General features: G+C 47.1%; 1 protein-coding gene and 3 non-coding genes across 4 annotated transcripts; 3 read left to right on the top strand and 1 right to left on the bottom strand.

Moving 5' to 3' along the window:
* Positions 1-285: 285 nt before the first annotated feature.
* On the top strand, positions 286-16,386 carry KHDC4 (KH domain containing 4, pre-mRNA splicing factor). Its single transcript, XM_053908788.1, is given in 15 exon segments — positions 286-396; positions 900-1,116; positions 4,357-4,485; positions 4,836-4,915; positions 6,025-6,077; positions 6,349-6,512; positions 7,453-7,664; positions 8,213-8,273; positions 9,771-9,828; positions 10,058-10,311; positions 12,163-12,240; positions 12,242-12,343; positions 13,234-13,346; positions 13,987-14,078; positions 15,082-16,386. Coding segments are annotated over 15 exon segments (1,851 nt in total). The 5' UTR covers positions 286-358; the 3' UTR covers positions 15,282-16,386.
* Positions 3,880-3,964, bottom strand: TRNAR-UCG (transfer RNA arginine (anticodon UCG)). Its single transcript has one exon. It is a non-coding gene; the product is annotated as a tRNA-Arg (tRNA).
* Positions 6,745-6,873, top strand: LOC128778934 (small Cajal body-specific RNA 4). Its single transcript, XR_008424793.1, has one exon. It is a non-coding gene; the product is annotated as a small Cajal body-specific RNA 4 (non-coding RNA).
* Positions 11,029-11,160, top strand: LOC128778930 (small nucleolar RNA SNORA42/SNORA80 family). The gene has a single exon (XR_008424789.1). It is a non-coding gene; the product is annotated as a small nucleolar RNA SNORA42/SNORA80 family (small nucleolar RNA).
* Positions 16,387-17,682: the final 1,296 nt, after the last annotated feature.

The following is a 17,682-nucleotide window of genomic DNA, read 5'->3' as shown; positions in this document are numbered from 1 at the left end:
ACAAACGTGGCTGGACCGGGGGACGAACTGTTTAATTCCCCGACTCTTGCGTATTGTCTTGTGGGCTCCCAACTTGCCCACAACAAACATGGACTCTCCTCGCCCCAATTGCGCCTTGATATGCTCTTCGGCAGCCATCTTTCTCCAGGGCAAGCCGAAAGCAGGAAGGTCACACCCTACCTGTCTCGGATAATGCCAGACGCCTTGAAATCAACAAGAGTCCAATTGGAACCGACGCTTTCACCGGAACGGCTTTTCCTCACGACCGGAAGGGGCTGTGCGTGAGGGCGTTGGGGGCGGAAGTGACGGGAAGGTGGTAGTGGGGTAGTTGGCGGGTGGTTGAGCAGAGCCGGTCGCCATGTCCGCGGGGAGCGCGACACATCCCGGGGCCGGCGGGTAAAGCTTCCTGGGCGAGGGCATCGCGGCTCGCACGGGGCAGAGGAGAGACGGAGGGACCGTTGGGAGCTGCGTATGGGTGTGGGGGGGGGGAGCGTTGAAGTGGGAAGTGTACGTATTGGAGGGCTGGGCTTTTGGGGAGAAAGACGGTGAGCAGGCCTTGGGGCCCCCGAAAAAGGCCGGCAGGGAGCAGAGGGAGACGGAAAGCAGGGACTTTTCGGAAGGACCGGCCAAGCGGAGGGGCGAAACGGGGGCATGTGGGACAGAGTGGAGTTTTCTCAGAGGGGTGATGGAGTAGAAAAGAAGTAGGTTCTGGAGTAGGGTCGAAATTAGGAAATACTGCGGTAATTGTATAAAGAGAGGTGGTCATTTTAATATTGATAAGAGACTCGAGGGTGTAAAGAGGACACGATAGACGGCAAATGGGGTGCTAAAGCGTAGTAAGGGGAAGAATAACATGAATAAAGCTTTGGGGCCCAATATTTTCCTCTTTTTCCCGGTAGGCGCCGCAGCAAATGGGACCAACCAGCGCCAGCCCCCCTTCTCTTCCTCCCGCCGACGGCCCCAGGTGGGGAGGTTACCAGCAGTGGGGGAAGCCCTGGGGGCTCCACAGCTGCTCCCTCTGGAGCCTTGGATGCTGCTGCTGCTGTGGCTGCCAAGATCAATGCCATGCTCATGGCCAAAGGGAAGCTGAAACCAACGCAGAATGCCGCCGAGAAGGTATTTGAAGTTGAAGGGACTCTGCTAACTGCGATGTTAATAAGGGTTGTTTTGTAATTGTGCGATCCGAGAATCCTGTGTGTAGAGGAGAAAACCGGGACCCAGTAATTTAAGGATCACTTAGTTTTGGAACATATCAGATGATATTTTGTCATTTGTTTTTACGAGGCAGCTTTGGTTGGTTCGACTACATTTACGGATCAAATAGCTCATTTTGTCTTTGTTCTTAGTTCGGCCTGCTATCTACATAATCATTTAAAGCAACGATGGTAGTATATTTTTCACCACATGTGCATTTTCCCTGAAGTCACATGAGAAAGTCCAGGTAAATCAGTGAGCTTTAAAATGTCTCTAGTCAACTCTGCTCAAAAATACATTTATAAATGTCCTTTATAATTAGAATCTAATGAACGTCTACAGTGTAATTAAACATGAAATAAAATGAACAGTTTATATGTTGGTTGGTTTGCTGTTTTCATACAAATTGGTCATTTTATAGAATTTGGTCGTTTTTAGAATTTGTGGTATAACTAAAATCTCACCACTAGACTGGATCTGAACTTTGAAGTCTTTAACTTATCCTGTAATAGGAAACCAGAATCTTCTACAGGACGATGCGTATGGTGGCTGTTTGTAGTGCTAGAATGCATGCTTTGCACTTAAAAGAAATCCTTATAATTTTAAGGGATGGATTACTGTCTCAAGTTTACAGAGGATGGAAATTGGGCGTGCGTGTGAATGTCAAGTTGTGTTAATTGTGTAAGATCTGTCATGGTTGGCACACGTGTGACTTCAGAGTCGCCTCGGACAACTGGGTGTTTAGCTTTTGCTTGAAAGCCTCTGGAGTTGGAGAATTCAGTGTGTTCCAAGGCTGCTTGCTCCATTATAATTCTCATTTGAAAAAAAAAAAAGTTCTTCTGGGGGCGCCTGGGTGGCTCAGTCAATTGAGGTCATGATCCAACTTCGGCTCCGGTCATGATCTCATGGTTCGTGGGTTCAAGCCCCACGTCGGGCTCTCTGCTGACAGCTCAGAGCCTGGAGCCTACTTCCGATTCTGTGACTTCCTCTTTCTCTGCTCCTTCTCTGCTCATTCTCTGTCTCTCTCAAAAAGAAATAAACATTTAAAAAATTAATAAAAAAATAAAGCTGACTTCCATAGTACCTGTGAAGAAATGAGTTCTGTGTTTGCAAATGCAATTTAGGTGAGCAGTGACTGTGTTAATTAACACGTTGTGATTATTTCACAATGTAACCGTATATCAAAATATCCACTTGTTCACCTTCAGTATATGTACACGATTTTTGTTTGTCAATTATACCTCAATAAAGCTGGGGGGAGAAAGGAAAATACAATTTTTTGTTAGCTGTCCAGTGTATGAGTATGATATCAACAGGCCATACTCTGTCTGGATGTTTAAATATTCAAGTGCGGCAGAATTGGTGGGAACTTCTAGTGAATTGGAAGTTCGTTATTCATTGTATTTTGATGGTTTGCAAAGATTGAGTCCGTTGTCCGTTTGTAAGTTTTACAAGGAGCTATAACACGCTGGTGATCATGGAGTGCTTCTGGAGTAATAAAATTCTTAATACTGATGTGAATCACTTATTTTTTTTTCTCTAAAAAGCTTTTGAGCTCAGCAGGCGGCAGCACAGTGCACAGATAGTGGATTTAGAATCAGAATATCTAGATGTGAAACCCAGGGTCCTCGGTTCTTGGCCTTAGATATGTCGTGGAGCCTCAGTTTTCCTCATCTGATGGGGTTGGTGACATGTACCTGGGTGGTCCCCGACAGTGGCTGCTGCCTCCTGTAGCTATTTAAATTAAAATTTGAGTGAAAAGTAAGATTTAAGATGGAGTTCCTCGGCAGGGCACTTGGACACGAGGCTGACGGCGCCCACGTTGGACTGCCAGGTAGCTCCCACTGCCGGACGGCACTGCCCGCACCTTTGAAGGTGGCCCCGGGGTTCAGGGAGCTGAGGTGTGCTTGAGCCAGCGTGCTGAGTGGGGGGCTGAACAAAGATGAGATGTTGCTGAATCTAGTTTGTGTCCGTGACTTAAAAACGTGTCTGATGCGGGGGCGTTTGGGTGGCTCAGTGGCTTAAGCAACCAACTTCGGCTCAGGTCATGATCTTGCGGTTCGTGGGTTCGAGCCCCCGCATGGGGCTCTGCGTCTCCCTCTCTCTCTGCCCCTCCCCTGCTCATGCTCACTCTCTCTTTCTTAAAAATAAATAAACGTTAAAAAAATACTTAAAATGTATCTAATGCATAAGGAAGTAAACTGCATTTTTATCTTCCTGGAGCAGATTTGTGGGACATTGGTCCAAGGCAACAAAAGGTTGGGGAAGGCCATCTTGGGATGAAATTTTTCTTGAATAACTCCAATCCAGCTATCTGGAGTTGCCTACAGTTGAAGTTGAAAGAAGCCAGACCAGATTTTAGGATTTTGCTTGATTTTTCATCCATTCTCTTAGTTCTTTAGTAGAAAGTAATGGGTTGTCAGGTAAAACTGACGGGTGTTCCAGGTCACTGCAAGGATGGGATTAGGTGAATGTAAGGTGTCATGGCCGCAGCGGTGGCACAAAGGCGGCGTCCGGTTACACAGGTGAGGTGCATGGGTTGCTGGACTCTGCCCTGTATTTTTTTTTTTTAACTTAGTTTTTACATTTATTTATTTTTGAGAGACAGAGCACAAGTGGGGGAGGAGCAGAGAGAGGGGGACACAGAATCCGAAGCAGGCTCCAGGCTCCCAGCTGCCAGCACAGAGCCCAACGTGGGGCTCGAACCCACAAACCGTGAGATCACGACCTGAGTCGAAGTCAGACGCCCAACCGACTGAGCCACCCAGGCGCCCCTGCCCTGCATTTGACTGCACGTACGGCTAGCTGGTCGAGGTGCAAAGCACCGTAACTTGGTCTTGTGATTTTCCCCGTGAAGATGGCAGCGTAGGGTTTCTGGGATTATGTGATCACAGAAACGCACACGTGGCTGAGGTTACAGAGAAACCTGAGGGTTGCCTTCAAGTCGGTTGACAATACTCGGTGTCAGTTCAGTGAGGTTTTGTTTGCTCGTTGTGTCATTTTTGCAGAATGACCCAGGAGTGTTTCCAAGTGTGTTTGCAGGCAGGTTTGGGGAACGGTAAGGTGGTGGTGGGACTTGGGAAGGGCCAGTTGTAAATTGGACAGCAGAAAGATACTATTTCATCTTACAGTCTTTTTGATCTAATTGCTCTTTCTTGGTAGCTTCAGGCTGCTGGCAAAGGCCTAACTAGCAATAAAAGCAAGGACGACCTGGTGGTGGCTGAAGTCGAGATCAATGACGTGCCTCTCACGTGCAGGAACCTGTTGACTCGAGGGCAGACTCAGGATGAGGTGGGGAGATGTGGGGCCTCTCTGGGGACGGTGGTGGCTGGGCGTGGTCTTGTGAACGCGGAGAGCGGAGTCAGATATTTATTCGCGGGTTTGGGTCATAATCTCCAAAGTCAGGGCTGGGTTGAATTAACTGCAGAGGAGCTTCCTAGTGAAGGTGAAGGAGCCGATATGGGGGGACTCCCTGGGTCAGCTTGAGCAGGAAGCGATTTCCGATATGGGAGGGATTCCTGTACAGACGTCATTCCTGTCTGTTGGTGGAATGAATGCATTGGGGCAAATCCATCCTGCTGCCTGTCATCGAAGTCGGTCAACTGCCACATCATCCTTTTAATAGAATGTTTCCTTTTCAGATCAGCCGACTTAGTGGGGCCGCCGTGTCAACTCGAGGGAGATTCATGACAAGCGAGGAGAAGGCCAAAGTGGGGCCAGGGTGTGTATGCACTTCCTCTGCTTTGGGAAAAGATTGGACACGGGCTCACGTTAGTGTGTTTTTCATTCTGAGGAAATAGGTGTAAATATTTGGTTAGCAGCTTGCTAGACGTACACGCATGCTTCGTAGTAGAACTTGGGAACGTCTCAGACGTGCGTAAGGAGGGTCGGCAGCTCTCGTCCTTCCTGCTGCTCTTTGATTTTTCATTTCACAGGTAACGTTTTCTTAGAGGAAACACATCACGGGAAAGTGTGAGATGAGACAATTGCTAACATTTAATGGACACGCTTCTAAATTTTTGTGTGGGAATGTTTCCCCCAACAAAAGGGCGTGTGTTTTGTTGTGATCTCCGTCTAAAAAACATCCTTTTGTCCGACTCCTTGCTGTTTCCAGGGTGGCTGGATTATCTATGTAAACATCTCGTCCCCTTTAGTTCGTCTCTCCCATTACTCGGTGTTTGGGGGCGGGTACTCAGGCAGTGCAACATTTTTCACGTTGGCCCAAACCAAATATAATTAGGAAGCAAAACTTGCTCCCCACCTGAGACAGTATATTGCAACTGTGTGCACGCCGGTTGCTGTTTTGAACTTTTTTGTCTTTAGACACAGCTGTTTTTTGCTGACAGCTTGTTATGAACTGTATGGTTATCGAAGATCTTCTCGGTGATTACAGTCAAAATCTGAATCTAAGCCACGTTACATTTAGAGTCGAGAGTTGCTTTGGTTGCGGGCCTCACAGCCATGGGTCTGTGCGCTCCTGTCACTGTCACCCTGGTCATTTGGATAGACAAGAGCATGTCTGCACGTAACCTGTTAGCCAACAAAAAGGAATTTTCTCAAACATCCGGTTATCTCGGTTGACTAGATCCCCGTATTCAGGAGCCCATAAGAGCAGATTTGATCCTGTGTGGGCTGGCTAACTTGAAGCAACCAGAAAAGTTTATTTAGCCTCAGCTTTAAACCACGTTCTTAAAAATTAGCAACAGCCATTTCTGTGAATATAGTGCCTTTGCCTTACTTGGAAAGTATAAACGTTACAAATTCGGTGACCCGTTTGGTTCCTTTGGTTATGACCAGTTTGGGATCATCATTTTGTATTTCTCTTTATAGGGATCGTCCGTTATACCTTCATGTTCAGGGCCAGACACGGGAATTAGTAGACAGTAAGTAACGGTTGGGCTCACATCTGCTTTTTGCGAGGGGCAAAGTATAGGGCTCTAAGTAACAGGTTGGCAGAATGTCCCTGGGCTGTGCTAACTCGTGTGTATGAATTGCTTGCGAATGGGCTGGGGGTTTAGAGAGGCTGAGAACCACATACTTGGGGATCCTATAAAACGGATTAGTACATGGGCACCTGAGCATTGACCTTTGTCACGAGCTGGTAGTCCGTGCGTTCATCCCATTGGTATAACATCTCACCCCGTTTTTCCACAGGAGCTGTAAACCGAATCAAAGAGATCATCACCAATGGGGTGGTCAAAGCCGCCACGGGGACGAGTCCAACTTTTAACGGTGCAACAGTCACTGTCTATCACCAGCCGGCGCCCATTGCACAGCTGTCTCCAGCTGTTGGCCAGAAGCCTCCCTTCCAGTCAGGGGTATGTTTGGTGGAGAGATCCCCTAACAGCTTTGTCATTTCTGTAAAATTGACATAGGCCACAGAAAATGGTAGATGAGAAGAACATAGAAAATCCTGAAATTCTGACCCGAGAGCTCCCTGCTAGTGCTGGCCTGGTGACGCGCCCTTTGGAAAGGGCGTTGACGCGGTCGAGGGCACACCGTTCGCTGTGAAGTTAGCGGTTTGGTTCTGTGTCTGTAAATGTGACGGCAGCTGGAGGACTAAGAAGGCTGAGTCTGGTGAAGCAAGACTCTGCTGATACAATCCTCCTAGAGAACAGGGTGGGCGAGAGCAGCCCTCACTGGAGGACGCCACGGGGCTGACTGCACGACCCGACACGCCGCTATCGCGTCCCGGGAGACCGCGCCGGGCTCTCACTGCCTTGCGGTGGCCTGGGCCGTGGGCGTGCTTCCTGAGCCGCGAGTCTTTGCTTTATGCCTGTTTTGCTGAACTGAGGAAGGTGTTAATGCTCTAGGTAGGTGCGTGGGACAGGCAGATCTCATTTAAATTAAGTTACTATAGGGGCGCCTGGGGGGCTCAGTCGGTGAAGCACCCGACTCTTGACCTTGGCTCAGGTCATGATCTCAGGGTTTGTGGAATCGAGCCCCACGTCGGACTCCATACTGACAGCGCAGAGCCTGCTTGGGATTCTCTCTCCCTTTATCTCCGCCCTCTCCCCTGCTTACACGCTCATGTGCACACGCACTCTCTCCCTCCTTTTCAAAATAAATGTTAAAAAAAAAAATTTAAGCTACTTTGTGAAGTTTATTTTTATAGGCTCATGGTAGAAATTATTTGGAGTCCTTGTTCTAACAGTGATTAAAGGTATCTGGAGGATTAAAGTCTTGCGCAGAATCATTTTCAAGATTTGGATTTAATTATGTGTCATGTTTAATCTGAGGTGTTCTGTTCTTCCACAGATGCATTATGTTCAAGATAAATTATTTGTGGGTCTAGAGCATGCTGTGCCCACTTTCAATGTCAAGGAGAAAGTGGAAGGTCCGGGCTGCTCCTATTTGCAGCACATTCAGATTGAAACAGGTGCCAAAGTCTTCCTAAGAGGCAAAGGTTCGGGTTGCATTGAGCCAGCATCTGGCCGAGAAGCTTTTGAGCCTATGTATATTTACATTAGGTACGTGTGGATGGGTGGGGCTGAGGACATTTGAATGCTTGTCACCAGATCAGTACAGGCAGGGATAATTCAGAAGGTGTAAGAAAATAGGTTTAATAAACCTTAACATGAGGGACTTAGGTCAGTACTAGCAATAATCACTTTGTAATTACTTAGTAAGAATGATTGAAATAGGAGGTGGAATTGCCTTTTTTAGTATTCAGGTTCTTGGGTTTTATACGATCTCTGACCCTAAAGTAGCTGTGATGAGCCTAAAGTAGCCTGTTTTTAAACCTACGACAGTATTTGTGTACTTTATAGTGATTTTAGTGTCTTTTAAAAGTCTTATGTCAAGAAGTACTATAACTCAGAGAGACCAAAAAGTGTATGTCTCGATGATACTGGTTATATCTTACGGGGCTTCTATTACGTTATTTTGTGATTTTCAGAAAGTTAGATTTGTGCTGCATTAAATGTATTAAACTTATAAACAGTATACGAAGTGAAACAAGATTCTGTATCTTTTACTTTTCTCCTCTTTGAATTTTCTGGGTCTTCTTTCTTTGCAGCCATCCCAAACCAGAAGGCCTGGCTGCTGCCAAGAAGCTCTGTGAGAATCTCTTGCAAACAGTGAGTTCTGTTCGATTGTCTGATATGCAGAGAACTGCTGTGTGGGGCTGTGTCTGAGCCCTCTTCCCACCTGCACTGGTTTCCGAGGGCTTCAGTAACAAGTTGCCACCGACTAGGTGACAGAAACGTATTCTCTGACTGCTCAGGAGGCCAGACACGCAGAATCCAAGCGTGGGCAGGGTTGGCTCTTTCTGAACAACACCGTGCGGGAGAATGTTCCACGCCTCCCCCGGCCTGCAGCCCTTTGCATTTTCGCCGGGTGTCAGCAGAGCTCCGTTCTCTGTCCCGGTGACACCTGGCCTACTCCTGCCTCTCCTTGTCCATCTGTCTCTCAGAAGGGTGGCAGTCCTCGGATTTAGGGCCCGCTGGAATCCAGAGTGACTTCATCTTAATACTGTGTATCTGCAAGACCTTGTTTCCAAATAAGGTCACATTCTGGGGTTTTTGGCAGACGTGACTTTTGAAAGGACACCATTTAAACCACACCGTTCTGGCCACTAACATTCTCTCTAAGGAAGTCAGACCACCCTAGCATGTCCTCGCTGGTGTGCGTTTTCTTCTTTAGGAGGCATTTCAGTATGGAGTTTCGGAAATGTGCAGGCCTTCAGTGTGAAATCTCAATGTCCTCAGTTACTTAAGTAGACGACACTTTTAATCTTGGTCAGGTTGTTTGCTGTGGGCCTTCCAAGTTCTTTTCAAGAGTAAGTCTGGCTAAATAAGGGAGGAAGATGGAGCTATGATGGTTTAAAACCAATCGGCAGGGCTTTGGCCTAATTGCTTATTTGAGTATTCTTTTTATTCTGTAGTCTAGTAACCAAAAGTTAGACCGGGAGGCCTAACTTTTTGCGTAGCACCTGATGGAAACCAGGTTTGGGGTTGACTGTTCAACGTTGTGTTATTTGATACGTAAGGGTTCCAGACTTTTGGGAAGTTGTTTGCTTTGCTTCTGCAAAGTAACCTGATTTACTATCCTTTATACCAGACCACTGCCCTGATCACCCCCTGGCTTTGTCTCATTGCTGCGTGTGGCGACTCAGTGGGGTGCCCAGAACGAAGAACTGGGGGGCGGGGGGGGGGAGACATACTAGCTCTGTGCTGAGCCTTGAGCTCCTTGAGGACAAGTCCAGCAAATAAAAGAATGAATGATTTCTCATTAGTTATACTGACAACTTAGGAACTTCCTACCTTCTGTATCTGTGTGGCTCTGGATGATTTTTACCTCAGAGTTGGGTCTCATTTGGGGGATTTTAAATAATCTCTACACCCAACATGGGGCTCAGATTCACAACCTTGAGATCGAGCGTCACGCACTCCACCCGTTGAGTTAGCCGGGCGCCCCGTGCCTTATTAAAATTTAGAGTAAACAGGTCTCAAATAGGTTGAGATACCAGTGGAAATATTTTAATCCCCGGCTGCTTTAGTCCCAGAACCAGACTCTTGTAAATACTCCACAAATTGGGACTGTCCCATATGAATTTGTCTTCCCTTCTCTTGCAGGTTCATGCTGAATACTCTAGATTTGTGAATCAGATTAATACTGCTGTACCCTTACCAGGTGTGTATGTCTCAAAGTGTTCGACGAAGATAAATGCGTTGTTAGCGATATGTGTGTGTGAAATAGATACTTGAGGCTAGACTAAGCGTGCCAGGGCACTCAGAACCTAGGGTGATTTGAAAAGCCATTCGTACCTCAGTAGTTTTCTTCCCTAGAGATTAAGTTAATATTCAGCTAAAATGTCTCATTCTGCTGCAGCTGATTAAACACTTTTTTTCTTCCCCCTCAGGCTATACACAACCCTCTGCTATAAGTAGTGTCCCTCCTCAGCCACCATATTATCCATCCAATGGCTATCAGTCTGGTTACCCTGTTGTTCCCCCTCCTCAGCAGCCAGTTCAGCCTCCCTACGGAGTGCCAAGCATAGTGCCACCGGCTGTTTCACTGGCACCCGGAGTCTTGCCAGCATTACCTACTGGAGTGCCCCCTGTGCCAACACAATACCCGATAACCCAAGTGCAGCCTCCAGCTAGCACTGGACAGGTAGGACGCCGGGGCGGGAGCCGGACGCCGCTGTGCTGGGGGAGGCCGGGCAGGGGAGGGGTGCGGGCGCGGCGGCGGCGGCGTTCAGAGAGAACAGGTGTGTAGTTAAGGTGCAGCGGGAGGGGTTTTCTCCCGTTCCTCCCGCGTTCCCGCCACCGAGCTACCCGAAGGCTTCGGGGGACAGCGTGCACACACCGGTGCGTTCATCCTCAAGTGTGTGGCACCGGCAGACCGGTGTGTAGAAGAGGAGTCGGCGAGCTTCCCCTGGAATGCTGGCCGCCGGCTAGGTTAGGTGTCGCGGGCCCTGCGGGCGCCGTCACGCCTGGCGCGCCCGGTCGGCGGGCGCACGCGCGGCCCGAGACGATACCGAGTGAGTGAGCGTGGCCGTGCTCCGGGAACACTCGAGTCGCAAGTGTACAAGGGCCACGATCGTAGTTGGCCTGCACCTGGCTCCGGGAGAGGGGAGCCAGCCCACGCCACGCCTCCACGCGTTTGGAACGGAGTCCCTCAGCTTCGAAGGAAATCCACCATAGGCAGGGGCTCCTAGGCCAAGGGCTACACGAGCTCTGCCAACTTCAGGATCGTAAATGCTCTCACGGAATTCTCAAACCGTGTAAGAAACTAGAATTTTCGGAAAGGGTAGGCAGCTAGCTCATCTGGGTGGATGGTGTCCAACCCTACGTCCGTCAGAGAGCAGAGGGAAGCTAGTGAGTGAGCGCACGGTGATTGATGGCGGGCCCTTGACCGTGGGCCTCTCAGAGTGGACCCGTGCCAGAGGAAGTGCAGCCCCGAACCATTGCCCAGCCTCCCGATCGGTGGGCTGTGAGCACTGAAGGGGGCTGGACAGGGAGAAACAGCAGAGGACTTCGCTGAATTCTGGCGGTGACCCTGAGGCCTAATCACGTGCCTTCTGTGTTTGGCAGAGCCCTAGTTCTCCAGCTTTGAGCCGCGCTGGTTTGTGACCAGAAATGCATATGGTGGAGCAGGCTCTTTAGGGTTGGGCTTGAGAGAGCGGGCGGCCCGGGCCCCTCATGCGTTCCCGGGTTTGAGCTGTGCCTTCCTGGAATATAATTCAGCCTATCCAGGCTTTGGTTTCCTTATAGAGAATGGGCGTGGGACGCCTGGGTGGCTCAGTTGGTTGAGTGTCTCTGGATCTTGGCCCAGGTCAGGAGTTCAGGCCTCGAGTTGGGCACCGCCCTGGGTGTGAAGCCTACCTTAAAAAAAAGAAAAGAAAAGAAAAAGAAAATGGGCGTAATGATAATATCTCAGAGGTCGCAAAGGTTAATTGAGGTGACCCACGTGTTCAACAAGTCATGGCTATTTGATAAGACTTGTCTTATCTCTCTGACGCGCGTGCTGGGTCAGTCCTTATTCCTTTTTGGAACAATCTCTTAAAACGTTAGACTCCCCGTTGCTATGACAACTTACCCACGGAAGTGGCAGATGGACTTGCCTTTGCCACGAGCGTTGGCAGCCTTTATGATCCAGAAAGAGCTAATCGCGTTGATTAGAGGAGCTTAAATTGGAGAATGTTTGGCTTGTAACTTCTGAACTAAGTAAGTGGCTAGAATTTGTATTATTTGTTGATCATGTTTGCTCCTAATCGCCCAAGTGCACAGCAGATTTTTCCTAAGAGTTGAGAGCACCTTAGAGATCGTCAGTTTTGCATTTCCCTACCGTCAGGGTGGGAAGGCTGTACTGTCACCAGATGATACAGGAAGGAAACTCGCGGCCAGAGATACAGGATTTCTAGGATACATGTGCATCATTAAAATGTATTGTAACTATTGTGTTCTTAAAGTGGCTGGGCGTTCTCACACCATTTTTCCCCTTGGTTTGTTTTGGTCCCAGAGTCCGATGAGCGGGCCTTTTATTCCTGCTGCTCCTGTCAAAACTGCCTTGCCTGCGGGCCCCCAGCCCCAGCCCCCGCCCCCCGCCCCAGCCCCCACTCCCAAGTCAACCCCAGGCACAGAAGAGGCGATTCACAGAGGAGCTACCAGATGAACGAGAGTCTGGACTTCTTGGATACCAGGTTAAATAAAATACTTTTACTTTCCTCACCATACCCTACTGTATCTTTCCTTTAAAGAAAGAAATTCACATCTATGCCAGTTGTTTTCCCGATAACGAGGATTTCTGTTTTCTGGAATCCATTTAGATTAGGGTTTTTTCCTTGGGGGATTAACTGAAAGCAAGAATGAGTCCCTTTGGGTGGGTTTGTCTTTGGGGTCAATATGATAAAATACAGAACTCCACATAGAGAGAAGTATAGGTCTCTTATGACTGGCACCTGGAACGAGTCGTGTAGATTTCTGCACTTCCTCTTACACAGCACTCTCGAAAGCCTCAGATAGTTCTCGCTTCCCTACACATCTCACCGAAAGGTATCATTCTACCTCCCAATAGTGGTTTGTATTTAAACCTTAGCTCCCAATTTACTATTCTGTCTCTCCATAAGAAAGAGTGATTTTTTTCCTCCAGTCCCCCACCACCCGCAGAAAAAGGTGGCCAAAATGTGATTCTGTGCATAGTTATAGTCATTCGAGTATAGGGTTTTTAAAAATATTATTAAAATGTTTAGTTTTGGTGCAGTTTTGTTTCATCAGGAGAAGCACCTGCGCTTTTTGCCAGAGTCCTTGAAGCCTTCTTTGAAACACGCTTTGAAGCATTTTTATAGTTCTAGATGGAGAATTGAAAACAGATGCAGGTAGCATAATCAATCATGATGTCCCCGAGCAAGTCCTCCGTAGAGAAGAGTGATCTCTGTTTGGGCCGTGGTTACGCCCCAAATCCCAGAGAGCTATGTAGTGCAGATTACTGCAATTGACCAGAAAGACAAGGCACTTGACAGTTACGTTAAGGAGCTAAAGTCTGTACAGCAGTTGTAGATTTGCTAATGCCACTGTATTTTTCTGCTCATAGCATGGACCCATTCATATGACTAATTTAGGTACAGGCTTCTCCAGTCAGAATGACATTGAAGGTGCAGGATCGAAGCCGGCAAGTTCCTCAGGCAAAGAGCGAGAGAGGGACAGGTAAGTTTGTTGGAGCGGAATTACATGAATGTATTAAGACGTCCTCCGTTTGCATCGCTAGTGAGAATGATCATTGCTGCGGGTTTCCCGTGTTCTAAAACTGTAACGAGATCCTTTGGCTCAAATAAGCTCCTGTTCTTTGTAACGGATACGCTCATGGAGAATAGGACGCGCCTCCCAGTCTCCGGGCCGCTGTACTCGACTTTGAATAATTCAGTGCTTGTTCATTCAGGCATCTTCCTTTACCTTCACTGCCTGCATCTTGGCCGTTTTCCTGAGCGTAGGCAGGGACAGGAGTCTGACACAAGCCATGTTTGCTACTTAGAATCCTAGAACCTGATGGGTTGAGGTACTTGAATGGAGGTCCGGCCTGCCACCCAGGGCTCGCGCTCTCCTGTACCATCCTTTGAGCCTTCACTGGATGAGCCTAACTTCTCCCAGCAGCGCATTCTTGTTTTGGCCCGGCCCAGCCTGGCTGTGTAGACCGGCCTTACAATCTGACAACTTGATGATAGCTTGAAGGGTGGGGTCAGGCGGAAGGGGTAGATAGAAGTGGATGGTTACCTGCTTCGTGTCTGCTGGACAGGTTATGATGGATCGAATCTGTCTGAAAGGGCTGTCACATTTTTTCTCCTAACAGGCAGTTGATGCCTCCACCAGCCTTTCCAGTGACTGGAATGAAGGCAGAGTCTGATGACAGGAGTGGGTCTGGGGCCGGAGCAGGGGGCCATGGTGAGTGAGGTGTAGCTGGGGATACTCGGGTGGCTAAGACTGTTCCTAAGCTATTAGTTTTCTGACCTGATGTTCACTCAGATGGCACTCATTCAGGTGTTTAATCCAGCTTCTAAAATCTACAGGCTAATGAGAATACTTGTTTTTATTTAAAAGGACGACATACAGTTACACGGGCTTTAATTTTCAACTGACGTGTGTCTAGGAAAGAGTTGGTTAACTTACGTTTTATGCGTAGCATTAAAGCCCTAGGAAATACTAATGATTGGTAGGTCAGTTCAAAATTTTGTTGCCTTTGTTATCTGAATACCTGGAGGTAATCTGATGCAGACTTGAGGACTGGTATTTTGGGGCACCTGCCTGGCTCAGCCAGTGGGACATGTGACTCTTGATCCTGGGGTCCTGAGTTCGAGCCCCATGCGTAGAGCCTACTTTTAAAAAAGATTGATTTTTCTTTGTATTGGGAGCTGAGCTACTTCTCTCTGCATAGCTCTATCGATTGAATGGTCAGCCTGTGGCTGTTGAAAAAGCATTGCCTCTTAGTATCCCAGAACTCTAGATGTGTAGAGGAATATGGGGCCACTCGTGTTCTTTGCCTGTAGTCGTAATAAAAGTGAGCAAAAGAAAATACATTTTTTTCTTTTCTTCTTTTTTTTGAACTCTTTAAAAGGTGAAATATTAGCCTCCGGAGACTCACTTGCTAACTTTACTTTTTTTTTTCTTTTTTCTTTTTTTTTCTTTTTTTTTTTTTTGTGTTTCTTTTTTCTTTCTCTGTTTTCTTACATGGTTCTGGTGGACTCACATTTGCTGATGCTGGTGCTGTTTTTCGTGTGATCTTCAACGTTTTTGGGTGACCATTGACCCTGTGACCTCAAAATGGTGTCCAACTAACCAATTACAATTAACATCTTTTTTTTATTAACGAATTTATGGTATTATCTTTTTTTTTTTTTTTTTTTTGTCTTGGTGGGGAATGGGGTTGGGGTTGTTTTCTCTATTCTAGATTATCCAGTCAAGAAGATGAAAACTACGGAGAAGGGATTTGGGTTGGTGGCTTATGCTGCAGATTCATCTGATGAAGAGGAGGAACACGGGGGTCATAAAAATGCAAGTAGCTTTCCACAGGGCTGGAGTTTGGGCTATCAGTACCCTTCGTCACAACCACGAGCTAAACAGCAGATGCCATTCTGGATGGCCCCGTAGGAAACAGTGGAGCAGAGCTTTGACCCTCGGTGACTCTCTTTAGCAATAATGCATGCGTTTGATTTAATAAGACTCTGGGGCCTGTACCGGGAACCATCTTGGACCTTTGCAGAAGTTAGAGATGCAGCGTCTCCTTTCTCAAAGTGTCTCGTTCTTTTTACAACATCCCCGTTTCTGCAGTGGCATAGCATCTGTTAACATTTACTTAGAATCACAAGTTTGTCTCAGAAGCTTTTTAACAGTTGGTGAAATGTGCTTGTTCAACAGAGCATCCCAACAGGGTCATTCCCATATACATTTGACCTGGTCCAGCCTTTTCCACACGAATGGCCCCTATTCTGACGAAGAGAAGGTTTTATTTGTATTTTACTACTGTTTGGTCAATTTTGATACCAACTGGTTACAAACGACGCCTTACTATTTATTAGTGGGGAAATGATCTTAAGACCATCCTTTCCTTTCAGCACCTTTAAATCTAAGGACAGTGCATCCCTGTTTCATTTTTGCATTCTTTTCTGTTTTTGGAAACTTCAGTTTTACTCATTTAAAACTGTTGGATATAGCTGGATCCTGAGTAGGAAGATTAAAGTTTTTTGTTTTTTGTTTTTTTCTCCCCTGTGTCTTTTTACTGGGATGAGCCAAAGCTGGCACCTTCAGGCACTCTTGTCTCAGAAAGCCATTGCTGTTTTTATTGCCCTTCTAAGCTCCATGTCGTCAGCTGGGTCAGAGAAAACTGCTTGATCAAAGCTGGTCAGAACTCCTCACAGAAATGAAACACAGTGGTCTGCCTCTCAGAACTGGTTGCAGCTCAAATAGAGAGATTTGACCGCTCAGTAGGATGGATGGCGAACTTAGTGACTGAAATTGCAACTTGTCCTTTTCCTTGGCATTACAGGTTTTGCCAAAAGAACTTTTTTGTATCAAATATTGACGTGTGAAAGAAGGAGCTAGTCTGCTGAACCAGGAGTAGTTTGAGATACTGAACTGTCATTTTTGCACATTTGAATACTTTGCAGGCTGGCTTTGTATAAACATATTCTCTGGTTTCCTATATGTTGTAAATATTTAGACCATAATTTCATTATAAATAAATGTATAAATATTCTGTTGTGGTTTCTCTGTTCTCTTCTACAACCCACCCATACGCTAAAATGTATAAACTTTTACTGATAGCTTAATGGAATTATAACCCACCAGAAAAATACATACACGGGCCCAGAAGTTTCCATATAGTTCCAAGAATTGATGACTTAACAGAGTAAACTCTTCGAAGTCCAGACGAAAACATCGAGGATAATTATAGTGGACTCCCTCCGTTCTCGTATTTTAGCCCTCCTTTATGGAACATGGTTAGATAGTGAGGTACATTTTAATTTTTATTTAATTTTTATTTATTTTTTTTAACGTTTATTTATTTTTGAGACAGAGAGAGAGACAGAGCACGAACAGGGGAGGGTCAGAGAGAGGGAGACACAGAATCTGAAACAGGCTCCATGGGGCTCTGAGTTGTCAGCACAGAGCCTGACATGGGGCTCGAACTCTCGGACCACGAGATCATGACCTGAGCCGAAGTCAGCCGCTTAACCGACTGAGCCACCCAGACGCCCCGTGAGGTACATTTTTAAAGGACAGAGACACAAATTATGCTTGAGAAAGCATTTTTAAAAAGAAGGGTGGGTAGAAATTTCAGCAAAATTTGCCCGGTGCCGATTCCTTTCAGACCTGTGTGTACCACCTAACACGGAGGTGAAGATACTGCCAGTGCCTTCACTATTGCTGTATGTAAAGGCCGTGGTGGGGAGGGGGAGAGAGTGTGTGTGTGTGTGTGTGTGTGTGTGTGTGTGTGTGTGTGTGCGCTGGGTGGCTCAGCTGGTTAAGCCTGAGCTTGATCTAGGCTCAGGTCATGACCTCATGGCTTGTGGGTTCAAGCCCCACATCGGGCTCTGTGCTAACAGCCTGGAGCCTGTTTGGGGTTCTGTCTCCCCATCTGCCCCTTCCCCGCTTGCTCTCCATATCTATCAAAAACAGATTAAAATTTTTTTTTTTTTTTAAATTTTTTTTTTAATGTTTATTTCTGAGACAGACAGAGCATGAGTGGGGGAGGGGCAGAGAGAGAGGGAGACAGAATCAGAAGCAGGCTCCAAGCTGTCAGCACAGAGCCCGACGCGGGGCTCGAACTCACAAACCGTGAGATCAACGGTCTCAACCGTTTAGGGGGAACCCAGGTGCCCCTAAAATTTTTAAGTTTTTTAAAAGGCCCTGTGAACAGTCTTAAATTATTCTTTAAAATCTCTTAATTTCCTTCTTGGGGGCGGGGGGAGGTAGTACATTTGTCTTTAAAAACCTAGTTTTGAAATGCCTTTCATTGGGGCACCTGGATAGCCCCAGTTGGTTGAGTGTC

The sequence above is a fragment of the Panthera pardus genome, unplaced genomic scaffold (assembly GCF_024362965.1).
Source record: "Panthera pardus isolate Hobbes unplaced genomic scaffold, ASM2436296v1 HiC_scaffold_21, whole genome shotgun sequence".
Taxonomy (NCBI): domain Eukaryota; kingdom Metazoa; phylum Chordata; class Mammalia; order Carnivora; family Felidae; genus Panthera; species Panthera pardus.
Note: the sequence above shows the minus strand (reverse complement) of the source record. Positions and strands in the feature narration are given on the sequence as shown.